This window comes from Notothenia rossii (genome assembly GCF_949606895.1).
Source record: "Notothenia rossii genome assembly, chromosome: 9".
Classification (NCBI taxonomy): Eukaryota; Metazoa; Chordata; class Actinopteri; order Perciformes; family Nototheniidae; genus Notothenia; species Notothenia rossii.
Genome location: NC_136907.1, coordinates 17,770,403 through 17,783,972, shown reverse-complemented (window position 1 = coordinate 17,783,972; position 13,570 = coordinate 17,770,403). Strand labels below are relative to the sequence as shown.

The following is a 13,570-nucleotide window of genomic DNA, read 5'->3' as shown; positions in this document are numbered from 1 at the left end:
GTTAGCTTAGATTACGTTTGACAAAATATAGCTTTGTTCAGTTTCAACATAATAATGTTTAGCTCTGTCTCAGAATTCATAACAATGACTTATTGACCTGAGTGTGTTTCTGCACCTACTCCATAAAATATTAGGGTGAGCGGTCATCTTATATTTTTCCGGAGGGGTATTTTTATTGCTTATATCAAATCCGCTAAATGTGTCCCTGGAATTATAAATAATAAGATAGTATGTTGCATTGGTCTAATTAGAATTTGTATGAGATCATTTGGTCAATCACACAAAATCAGAAGCTCCATTTGATCCATACAGGTGTATCAAAGAGCAAATATCAAATTGAGTAATTCATGATGATTTCCACTTTGTACTTGCGGCACAAGACTCTGCAGGAGCCAGACAAAAGATCTGCACATATTCAATCTCCGAGCAACTGTAACTGTTCACATTTGATCTATCAGATACCTTTGTCTGGCACTTCAACCTCTGTTGGATTGAAATGTTGCACAGTAAAAATAGCTGGGAGCTTTTAATGAAGTGTGCTGATCTTTAGTTTGATTCCTGATGTTTTAATTCTTTCCTGAAAAGTTTTAAAGATGTCAAGAGAACTCTTTACCCTTTTTTCTCTATAATGGCATATCTATTTGGTTTAAAGTCCAAATGTAAAGCACAGTCCAATCCTTTGTTAAAACTACTTTAAGGTATGTCCTCTGCTTTCCAAGAATAGCAGACCCGTTTGTCAAGGGTGTGACAATAACCTGAAACATTCTTGAGGTTAAACATTATCTCAAAAGCTGATTATATGTTACAATAAATATTCTGAGGAAAATAGTTTTGCCAAAAGTAACACAATCCACCCCCCAGTGGCTCACTAATTGACATGTTAAATCCTGTTTATCAATTTTTGACACTGTTTGCTGATGGCACAATATGCTCCTCTAACATGTCATGTGCAGCTTAATTTGACGGCACTGACACTTTTAAATTTGTATATCTTTCTCTCTCTGTGTAAGACTGTTACAGCCTCATGTTGAGAGCAAGCTGTGAAAACCCCAGGTTAACGATTACACACGCTTGTTTCCCCACTTTGTTACAAAATGGATGTTCTGTCATTGATTGCTTTACTCCTACCATGACATTTTTTTTTAAGGTTAGATAACAACAGAGAAACGTATCTGTGTTTTAACTATACAATAGATATATGATTTACAGGTAGAGTGGTTTCTTAGTTTTACAGGGTCGTGCACAGACATTGATCGCGGACACTTTGGAGTGACAGTATAGCGCCTGCCAGACAGAATAATTTGAACAGGTTGTGTTCAGGGTGGGGTTGACGTGCGTGTTTCCTGCTTGTTTCCTAACTCAGAAGGAAGTCCTGAATGGAGGGCAGGTTGGCGCCATTTCTTTGTGTAGTCCTCACTGTAAATTATAGTCTGTTCCCTATGCTGTTAAATGGCTGAACCAAACCAAACACTGATGCACAAGCATGGGAACATACCGCATGATTTTAGCTTGAATTTGCATCGGTATAAAAAAAACATAATGCTGAAGGCCGGGCACATAATTAAATATTTTCCATCTCCTGAATAATTGACATAAGCACAACCAATTTCCCTCCTTTCAATTATACAGTGTAGTGATCAGTTTGGAGGTCGGTCCCCTGTATTGGTAAGCTTTTTATCCCTAGAGAAACTGTTGTTGGGTTGTCACATGACTATCATAACTTTTTATTCATTTAATCTTATCCACTTTAAAAACATGGTTTGGATGCAGTGACTAAAATTAGTAGCATGTGAGCTATTCACTTTTGGTTTACCTTTGGCAACCAATTATTTTCTTGCTTTTTGCGAGTAGATTATGTCTTCTGTCGACTTTTGAGTAGTCGTTCGTGAAAGCCATTAGGTGTCTTCACTGATTAAGGATGATTACCTAATGTTGTCATGCAGAACTGTCCTGGCCTTGCAAATGGGGAGCAAACATTTGCATCCTTTAGCTCAGTTAAAACATTTCGGATTAGCTTCCTGAAAGCTAATGCGCTCATTAAATACAGGTAAACAGGGTAAAATGTCACTAATATTTCCTTTAAGCTACCTCAGTTATTTGATCATTAAATAATCTAACGAACCAATATATTATCAAATACGTGCTCATGTGTGTACATTTCCTAAACAATTATTTGTAAAATGGATAAAGCTAAGTTTAAAATTATTGTATTTTTAGGATGTTGGCATAAATCAGCTATAGATCAATCCTGAAAAACACTTTTCAAACTTTGGGATAATAGAAAGGAATACAAACTGGAAAGTGTAGTGTATATAAGTATTACTGATGAGTATTAGAAAAAAAAATTGAAATACAAAATGGTCCTTTAACAATATGCAATATGAAATGTGCAAGACACAACATGTGGACACTGTAAAAGAAACTCATATCACGATGACAATTCCCCAGTTTTATTTGGTTAGATATAATATTAAAGTCCTTTTTTTTTGTATAACAAGTTTTCTAAAATGTTTTGTTTAAATGTGCTCATTAGCCACATCCTAATGCTTACATGTGTTGAATTTATAAAAAAGTTAATTATATATTAATTACTCTAACTAGTGTTACTCTGTGGCCTGAGGAGGAACAACTAAAATCATGTACAGTACACCAAAATACTAAATTAAGGAAATACACATGCCAATATCAGTGTTCACAATAGGATTGCAATGATCATATGTATGTAACAGACTTATTTGTACTATAACATTTTTGGAACTATGGATATATTTTTTGTAAATCATTTTTTCCTTGTCTACTAAGGATTGTTAAATGTATATAAGTATTGTACAATTCAAAGACAACTACAGGATTGCTATAATTCTACTGAACTTTTACACAAAGGCATGTTTATGTTATTTCTGCTGTGTGGCTTGAAAATAGTCCCAACTGGACTCCTAATGACACTTAGCAACATTTAGAGTACAGGCACGTGTACTTCTTGGGGGTATTTAAAAGTGTGGAATGCTATTTAGAGAAAATACCACTTTCAACTGAGTGGTGCGGGGGCTGGGTGGTCAGATTGGCCACTTTGAAGCTTTTGATCATTTTACTTTCAGTTAATCAAATCAAATCAAATCAAATCAATGAGAGAGGGGATTCTCCATCAGTATTTTCACATAAAGAGTTTCCCAATAAAGTCCCATTCCCACAAATCGAGAGACAGTGGATGCAGCAGTAAGGAAAGGGATGAAAAAGTTATCCCCTTGAAAGAAGTTTTAAAACTCTTGGGACTAGAAGGTATTTCCATTGTGACTCGGTCCCACTGGGGGACCAGCTCACTCGACTGAGAGCTCAAACACTCTGGTACTTAGCTCAAGACTTTAAGACGGATACCACAGCTCATACACTGAAGAATTTCCCGGATTGCTTTCTCTCTCACAAGAAGGGAAGTATTTTTATAATTTGTATATAGAAAATGGGTGACTATGATGAAGATACTGCATTCCTGGGACAGACTGGTCCTTTTTTCTGGACCACATTCTTCCTCCTCAACACAGTTTTTGTCTCAACTGGATTCAATGGACTTTACATGGTGTTTATCGGGGCAACTCCGAATCATCACTGCCTCATTCCAGACTTTAACTTAACTGAAGAGTGGACCAATGCCATCATCCCTTTTACGTTAGTAAATGGCGAGGAGGTGAAGAGCCAGTGCAGTAGGTACAGTCTGGACGTGGTGAGAAATATGTCAGCTGAAGGACTTATTCCTGGAAGGGATGTTAATCTCACCGACTTGGCGCAGGAGGGATGTTTAGATGGATGGAACTACAGCAAAGACATCTACCAATCCAACATTGTCACAGAGGTCAGTATGAATGTGCTTGTGTGTGTTTACAGAGTGTCATTATGATATTTGAAGTTTTCTTTGCTTTGTTTTTGTGTTTGAAATATGTATCTTTTTTTTTACAGTGGGACCTCGTCTGTGATGATCAATGGAAAGTTCCCTTTGCATCCTCAACGCTCTTTGTGGGATACCTCTTTGGATCCCTGATCTCAGGCCATGTTTCTGATAGGTATTTCACCCTTATTTATCAGTACCTTTCCCCTAACGTTTTTATTTCATTGTTCATGTAAAATTACACCATTTTGATCATTTACTTGGACTATTATATCTGAGGGGTTCTTATTATTTATGTAATGTTAGTGAGTGCTTGAAAAAATACAAAATGAACTATTAAGTTAAATGAGGTTTTCACACTGTAATGAGTGTTGCTTTTTTTAAATGACAACAGCCCCATCTACTGTTCGGGTTGATCTCCTACAAAAGAGGATTTGCTGTCACTGAGATAGAAGTATCTTGGTCTAGAATAGCAGACATATATTTAATCAGTAGTAATGTACAAAATGAAATACTACAAGCCGACCTAGATGGCAAATTTGTTTTATTATGGTCGTAGATGTTGTTATATGTCAACAGACAGTCAAGTCTGCTGAACTTCATCATCTTAAGGAAGAATTTGAAATAATTTCACCTCACAAGCACGTCCTTTGATGAAATTAAGAATTGTGATTTGATGTTAGTCGTGAAGAGGTTGTGTTCCTTTTGAGTGTGGAAATCCTCAAAGCCCAGGACACACAGCAGCACTCTGTTTGGCCTTTTTGCAGCTGTGAAAACTGAACCCCCCCCCCCCCCCCCAATGGTTGTAAAATAGGGGTGAGGGCCTCTAATGTTTTTGAGCTTTTTGATCATTGCGTCACATTTAGTAATTTTAAAGACAAAAGTAAGATAAAGATTTATTATAGCTCCCTCTGCCACACTTCTCCTTCTACTTTCTGTTAACACCAAAGCATGAGTGAGAGTGGTGAGAGGTCAAAAGCACAGTGTGTTGTAATGGCATTACATAATGAAAGAACCATGTAACTTGCTTAACTGCAAGTCTTTTACAAAACATTTAATAAACCAAATAACACAATTGTTTTCTTGGACTGAAGTCACGGTTTTGTTGTTGTATTGAACTAAGTCACAGTTGTGCCTGATCAGAGGTAACAAGGTCTGATATCAGCATCTTGTTTGGATTTTGCATGAACTTAGTTGCAAAAAAGTGAAATCTTAATGCAGCTCAGATGCATTAAAATGAATCTTGTATATATACAGTAAAAGTTGCACAGGAAAGGTTATTGCTTTTGTTCCGTACTCCAACACAGTGGTGTTAAGGAGGGTTAAGAGCAGATTTGTAACTTGATATGTTTAAATTCACATTGCATTTTTCAACTGTGCAGGACATAGAACAGTGTTGCATGTGTCCACCAGGTTTAAGAGAAGGAATGAAAATAACCAAGATAATGTGAACTTGAATAATGAATCATACTTTTCTAGCAAAATGTATTGAACATCAACATACATCAGTTTTAAGTTTTTATCTACTTTTTGCTAGCACAGCTTTTGCTAGGCTTTTGTTTAAAAAGCAACAAATCAATCACAAAGATATCACTATCATCATATTGTCTAAAATGCTTCTCTCTGTGAATCACTGTTAATGATATAACATTATTTTTCTTTCAGGTTTGGGAGGAAGAAGGTGGTTTTCATCTCTCTCGTGGCCCAGAGTGTGGCAGTCATGCTTCAGTCCTTCTCTCATTCATGGCAGATGTTCTGCGTCATGTTCCTCTTTGTCGGAGCCTCCCAGATTTCCCTCTATATTTCTGCGTTTGTGCTAGGTAAGAATCGTAAAATGATCCTCCTCCTAAGTTTGATCTTTTATGTAGAAATGATTGTGCCTTGTGAATGAATAGATCATTAATTGTCTCTTTTTATTCGCTCAACAACTTTGATTTTATCTCGGGCAGGAACGGAGGTTTTGAGTAAAACAATGCGAATACTCTTCACAACTCTCGGAGCCTTCCTCTTCTATTGCATTGGGTACATGACACTACCCTGGATTGCATACAGCATCAGAGAATGGAGGACTCTTCTGGCAGTTCTGTCCTCAACTGCTGTTGTCTACATCCCTCTGTGGTGGTACGCCACTCATAGTTCTCATTTATAAAGTCATGTAGCCTACTGACAATCTGCCAATAGTCAAACTCCTGGTTTAACAACATGATGTGACAATTCAAATATATATTTAGAAATGTAATGTTGAATCTGTATCGATTGTGCAGGTTCATCCCAGAGTCTCCTCGATGGCTGATCACCCAGGGAAGAGTGGAGGAGGCGGAGGCCATAGTGAGAGAGGCTGCACGGAAAAATAAGATTGAAGCCCCAGCTGTAATCTTTAAAGAATCTGAGGTACAGTTCACATATTGTCTGTAAAAATACGACTGAATGTTTGTGACATGTTTCATTATAATGCCCGTTTGCCCCCAACATTTGTTGGAGACAGTAAATAAAGTGTGGTCACATGTGTTCCTCTGGCACTTAATAAATGCTAGCTGTTGTTATGTCTGCTTCTGCCTAGCCTAAGATGTTTCAAAATTACAAAAAATGAGTGACATCCCTCTGTCAAGTTACTAATATTGCAAATTATTGTTTTAGACAAAGACGTTATTCATTGATTTCTTGACCCTGGCACCTTAGTTAGTAATGATTAAAATAAAAACAACAGTTATCACTAAAACAATGTTGGATAGGTAATCCCATACCCTGAAAGAATTAAGATAATTTAAATGGACTATTAACATGTTTAATATAGTCTTTGTTCAAGTCTGTATAATGTAACTACATTAACTCTCTCGTTGCAATTCTTTCCGTCACAGGCATCGGCACAATTTAAGAAATACACCATGCTTGACATCCTAAAATCCAAGAAAATCAGATGCATAACTTTGATGTGTCTCATTCTGTGGTAAGTGTTAGTTGTTTTTAATCATTCTTCAATTACATAATGGTAACAAAATTACTACTGCTATCTAATTATGGGAATATGTAGTGTGTTAAAAAGTCAAAGTGACATAAAATGTACAATCTAATCCTGCATGTTATGTGTTTTCTGATCATTTGTTTTTTTCAGGATGGCAATAAACATTGGGTATTTCGGATTGTCCCTGAACACCTCCAACCTGAGCGGCAACCCCTTCATGAACTGTTTTTTATCAGCTACGACTGAAGTCCCTGCGTATGTCGTTTCAACTGTGCTTCTAAGGAAGTGTCCGAGAAGAGCACTTCTGTCGTCGTTCCTCGTCATCGGAGGAGGAGTTCTTCTTCTCATCCAGTTCATCCCTGAAGGTAAGATTTCAAACACACACACACACACACACACACACACACACACACACACACACACACACACACACACACACACACACACACACACACACACACACACACACACACACACACACACACACACACACACACACACACACACACACACACCTTATCATCACACATTATAATTGCCTGTCTGTCAGCATAAAATCTAAGATAAAATAGAACTGAATTTATCTCTGTAAGGAAATTGTGCTGCAACGGCTGTAGTGGAAAGTAGGAAGGGGTACACATATTTAATAGTTTTTTTCACCTAAATTACATACATATTATGTGTTAATTTGCTCATTATTCCCTGGAAAGCTCTGCTGCATACCATATTAATTGAGTATAATTTGCTTGTGGACCTTAGAGCATTTAAAAAAGTAAAACTTCAACAACTTCTCTTTTCAGACATAGTGTCTTCGTTACTCTGGGTAAACAGCAACACACTATGTATAGGTTTTTCTTTTTTTAAAGTGTGGTATGTTGACTATCCAGAGTACGAGAAACACATGTCCCTGTTGATCTATTAAAAGATTCAGATTTGTGCCGTGCATGCGTACCAGCGTACCAGTTATGTGCACCCCGTTATTGAGGGAGAATTGTCCGGGGCTACAGAAAAAACCTTCGGGGCTTTAGGCGATGCCACTGTCATGAACTCAGAAGTGTGCAGTTTGCAGTTTTATCACATGCTAATTGTTCTTTAAGCACCTGGAATAGTGGACTCTGGATTAATACATAAGCCACATGGAGAAAGTTGCTGTGTTACTGAGGTTCCCTTGAGACAAGCAAAGAAACATCTGAAATGTACTTTCTGTCATGTTTTTAATATTCATTAGTTTAGTATTTTAGTGCTTAGAGTGTGCTGCTGTGCAGTAAAGAATGATTACATGATGTTTGTGTTTCACCAGATAAAGTGAAGCTACATATTAAACAGACCCAGTTTCCTATAGGTTTAGCAAATAGACCCTTGCACAATCACCAAACTGACCTCAAAATTATTTAGCAATACACTTTATTGCTTTCGAGGAATAAGGGAGAGTAAAATGCATATTTGTGTGTGTTCTACACTATAATGGTATCATTTACTTGTTGTGGCAAGATGTTCAAGAAGCCAGACTCTGGATAGTGTCATCCTCTGGTAATGGGTTCAAGAAGGTTCAAATAAAGAATCGGTGCTGATAAGATACCAGAAAAGACAGTATTCAGGCCCTTTTTTGTCCAACTTTCCCAGAAGGGACAATACACATCTGAACTGAGGTCAAATTGGACAGTGTTTGGCTAGTTATTCCCAACTGAGAGAATTTATATTTATTTAATGCATAAGACTTCCCTTCGCTCCGCTTGGGAGAAACTTGATGATTTCATGTGACCCCTTTTTTAACATGTCATCTATTTAAAAAATATAGAAATTAGAAAATGCATTCATAACTCACTTCCAACATCCTCTCTTTCTCCTCCTCAGATCTTCAATATGTTGCTCTGGCACTGGAAATGACTGGAAAGTTTGGCTTCACCATGGCCTTCAGCATCGTCTACATTTACACTGCTGAGGTTTACCCTACTGTACTCAGGAACGTGGGCATGGGGATGTGCTCCTCTGCGGCACGCATCGGCAGCATCACAGCTCCTTATGTCATATATTTAGGTGAGAAGATGAGTATATTATATCACAATGTATATAAGACATCACTGCATTGACATTCTCTATGAGTCCAAAAGAACATCTGCTTTGGATAACATCAGCGATATGTACACATTTATTGAAGTTTTATTTATATTCAAGTAAAATGGTGTCTTTTTAAAATGAAAAATTTTGCTCCTTTTTTATTTTCAGGTAGTTATAATAAGGCTCTTCCTTATATCTTCATGGGAAGTCTCACAATTGCCTCGTCTGTTGTGAACCTTTTCCTTCCGGAGACCCTCAACAGAGATCTTCCAGAAACAGTAGAGCAGATGCAGGAATGTCAGGGGTAAGTTCATTCCACTTCCAATCCCGTGTTTTTCATGTTAGTATTACATATTTATTTTTTAACCAACCTTATTATTATTATTATTAATTTTTTTATAGCAGGCTATGGTTTTCTTAAAAAAAATTAAATTTGGTTTTAAGATGTTTTTTGTATATATTTTAATACCCTGTATTTGTGGTAGCTGTGTTTCTTAACTGCTTTTCTTGGTCTTTCTTTTGATTGCAGGTTGTGTAATGGGCTGAAAAAAAGGAAATATTTCAAAGATGAAGGAAGGAAGAACCTGCCCATACAACGTGAGGTCAGACAGGATCTGCAGGCTCCGTAGATGTTCTCAATTACCTAATTCCCTTAAAGAAAAAAAGACAGAAATACATTTATCTTGCTTGACAGTAATAATCAGAAATCTCACAGATCCAAAAGTCCACTGGCAAGAATTTTTTTTTTATCCTGTTTTCTTTCTTTTTTTTTAAACAGTTTATTTTATTACTCAGTTGATGCTTGCTAATTCGAAAAAGAAATGTTGGCAAAATTCCAAGAGAAAAGTTTAGGTTCTAAAATGTTCTATGAAATTGAAGTACATGTTTGATTGGTATGTGAGTCCGTGTTACACAATACTTGAGATTAAAATATAAACATTGGAAACCACCATGCCATTATCAGTTGTTTTTTATTTAAACATAAATAATTATCTTAAATGTTTGTTTCTCAATGTGTTAACGTTGTTGCTTTCAGTGAAAAAGAGGTTTGGAGCATGCTGTGGTTGACACACTGGGAACATATGGGGGAACAAAAACACTCTCACATGCCCGAATGATACATAATAAAAGGCAGCTAGAAACAGCAAGCCTCGCTCTGTCCAAAAGGAACAAAATACAACCTCTACAGCTCAAAAATCAACATGTATTACCTAACACATTTATCAATTATAATACAAGTTACCTTTATGTAAGCTGGACAAGTATCCAAATATATCAAATTAAAAAAACATTGTATGTCCGAGGCTACCAAGCACTGACAAAAATAGTAGAGGATTGAATCCCAGCAGAAAGGTATTCAGAATACTTTGGAAAAGGAAACATTATATACCTTTAGCAGTTGACATGCAAACTAACACTGATCTTTATGGTGTCCTATTCCCATGGCAGTGACTTTAAACGTTGACTGCTAAACTATAGGTTACTTACGTAACCCTAGTTCTCAGAGTAACATGAAGTGAGATGTCTCACTATGGGATGCGCCTCAACGCGTATGAGTAGTTATAAACAACCACTTCTGTTCGATTTTAATTAATGACTGATAAGGAATGATTTATGACCCTATCAACTGGAAGTCCCGCCCCTATAAACCGGAAGTCCCACCTCCCAAAAAGGAAGTCCCGCCCCCAAATAACGAAAGTCCCGCCTCCCAAACCAGAAGTCCCGCCCCCAAAATACCGAAAGTCCCGCCTCCGAAACCGTAAGTCCCGCCCCCAAACACCGGAAGTCACGCCACCTGTCACTCTGAAATCAGACTTTGATCCTCTTATCTGTTCAGACCTTTGACCCCCTTATCTTTTATGACTTGTTATTGTGAACATTGCCCCCGATAGCGGCAGTTAAGCCCTTTGATGTGAATCTTAATATAGCAATGTCATGATCGGTCAATGATAAACCAGATAGCCCTGACTTGTCTTTGTGAACATTGCCCCCATGGCAGCAGATAAACCCTTTTGATGTGAATCTTAATATAGCAATGTCATGATCGGTCAATGATAAACCAGATATAGCCCTGACTTGTATTTGTGAACATTGCCCCCATAGTGGCAGGTAAGCCCTTTGATGTGAATGTTAATATAGCAATGTCATGATCGGTCAATGATAAACCAGATATAACCCGGATAAGGATATGGCACCACATGTAAGACTTTGATCAGCCCCTTTAATGTGAATCCTGTTCATATCTCACTAGGTCGACCAAAATAGTATAGACTATCTATCTATCTATATATCTATCTATATATATCTATCTATATATAGATTGATATATATATATCCATCTATCTATATATATCTATATATCTATATCTCTATATATAGAGATATAGATATATATTTATATAGGCCTAGCCTATAAGACGGCCTGCTATAAGATAGTGTTCTTTAATAATAATAATAATACGACATAGCGACTCTTTTTACGGTAATATGAGCCCTGGAGTGTTAAGAGGGCATTAAAAGGATCGTCTGGGCTAGTTTATTTAAAAAAAATCAAAAATATAAAAATCATATCTCCCCCTTTCTTTTTTCCTTCCTCCACCCGTGCTCCACCCCTCCCTCCCTCCCCCTCCCCCTCCCTCCCTCCCTCCCTCCCTCTCTCTCTCTCTCTCTCTCTCTCTCTCTCTCTCTTAAGTCCGCCCTTCAAGGCTCTTGGAGCGGATAAAGAGAGGTGTATTTCCTGGTATGTTTCCCTGGATGATGTAAATAGACGAAGTGCCATTTTTAGGGGACTTTACGGAGCTCATGAGGCCGCCCTTTGAGGCACTTGGAGCGGGGAAAGAGAGGTGTATTTACAGGTGTGTTTCCTTGGATGATGTAAATAGTCTAAATCCCATGTTAGGGGGACATTACGGAGCTCATGAGGCCGCCCTTTGAAGCTTGAAGATCGGATAAAGAGAGTTGTATTTACTGGTGTTGATCCCTGGATGATGTACATAGTCTAAGTGTCATGTTGGGGGGACATTAAGGATCTCAGGGGTCAGCCATTTGATGCTTTGTTAACAATAATGCTTTTTTTTTGTGCTTTTGATTGTGTTACTAAGATACTTTTAGATTGAACTTTACTTTGAAGTGTGCAACACTTTACAACTGGTAGAATATGAAGTACTTTGTAAGGAATTGGGTTTCTTGGTAGAATATGAAGTACTTTGTAAGGAATTCGGTTTCTTTAAAGGCAGTTTGTGATTTTTAGGGCTGTTTAAGTGAGACAATGCAGTTTTGATAATTTCAAGTTTCAAGGCTTTATTGTAATATGCCCATTAGCTACAGTGTAGATATGTCAATGAAAAATGTAGGTCACAGGCTCCTCCAACAGTGCAACATATATATACATAAAACAGATCAAATGCTGCAATAGAATGTTTTGAGATGACAGATGTGTGCGTAATTCTCTCACAAAGGAAATGTAAGATATACGTTTATGTATGCAAAAAGTTCAAACTAGAAAAATGAAATACTTTATCAAAATAGGTATTATTTAATAATGTGACTCTTATTGACAGTTTTTGATTTAAGTAAGACAATCCAGTTAAACAATGTATGTGAACCCCGTTAATATCTTACTAGGTCATGATCAGTCAATAATCAACCAAATACTATAGCCTGCTATATGATGGCCTGCTATAAGATAATGTTCTTTAATAATAATATGACATAGCGACTATTTTACGCTAATATCAGATCATATGATATTTAAGTAGATATTTTAAAGTTGTAGAGGTAGGTAAGCATAGATGAGCCCTGGAGTGTTAATAGGGGATTACAAGGGTCATCTTGGTGAGTTTATTTAAAACAAAATCAAAAATATAAAAATCACATCTCCCCCTTTCTTTCTTTCTTCCTCCACTCCTGCTTGCTATCCCTCCCACCCTCTCTCTCTCTCTCTCTCTCTCTCTCTCTCTCTCTCTCTCTCTCTCTCTCTCTCTCTCTCTCTCTCTCTCTCTCTCTCTCTCTCTCTCTCTCTCTCTCTCTCACACACACACACACACAATGTCATGACTTTTTCAAGAATCTTTAGACAAACTATGACTTTCTTTAATATGTTTATAAATCCTATACTGACATTACAGACAAACTATATCATATAATTCTTAACTACATACTATACTTGGACTTTTTTCAAGATACTTTTGACATACTATACTAGTACTTTTAAAATAAATGTTCAGACATTCTACACTGTGACTCTTTTTAAATTAAATATATGAAATACTATACTATGACTAGGATTTGTTCAACATACTGTACTGGTGTATACAATAACCGTTTTCATATTTTGACCTCCTTCATGATATTTTCATAATATTCTATTATTTTACCTCTTTTTCTCTATATTTTCAACACACTATACCATGACCATTTGGACACTCTGCTATTTTACTATTGACTTTTTTTTATTTTCGATATATTATTAGACTATGTCTTTTATTGAGATATTTTTGACATACTGTTAAACACACTTTATAGTTATATGAGTTTTGTTTTTGTTTGTTTTGTTTTTTTCATGGTATTTTCGAACATAACATTCAATGACTGTTTTCTTTTTCTTCTTAAAGAATATTTTTGGGTCAGATTAGACTTTAAAGGATAATGACAGTGTTAAAGGGGGAGAC

General features: G+C 36.8%; 2 protein-coding genes across 2 annotated transcripts in view; both read left to right on the top strand.

Moving 5' to 3' along the window:
* Positions 1–2,974: 2,974 nt before the first annotated feature.
* LOC307019138 (solute carrier family 22 member 4-like) lies at positions 2,975–9,849 on the top strand. Its single transcript, XM_079649780.1, has 10 exons — positions 2,975–3,847; positions 3,952–4,055; positions 5,546–5,700; positions 5,830–6,001; positions 6,145–6,271; positions 6,739–6,827; positions 6,993–7,207; positions 8,697–8,879; positions 9,069–9,204; positions 9,430–9,849. The coding sequence occupies exons 1-10, from the start codon at positions 3,458–3,460 to the stop codon at positions 9,527–9,529; spliced, it is 1,671 nt and encodes a 556-aa protein (XP_079505906.1). The 5' UTR covers positions 2,975–3,457; the 3' UTR covers positions 9,530–9,849.
* Positions 9,850–11,649: 1,800 nt separating this feature from the next.
* LOC307019146 (organic cation/carnitine transporter 2-like) overlaps positions 11,650–13,570 on the top strand; it is a 38,814-nt gene continuing 36,893 nt past the window's right edge. The window contains exon 1 of the mRNA XM_079649794.1: positions 11,650–11,755. The gene's annotated coding sequence lies outside the window, so the exon portion shown is untranslated. The remainder of the gene's footprint in view (positions 11,756–13,570) is intronic.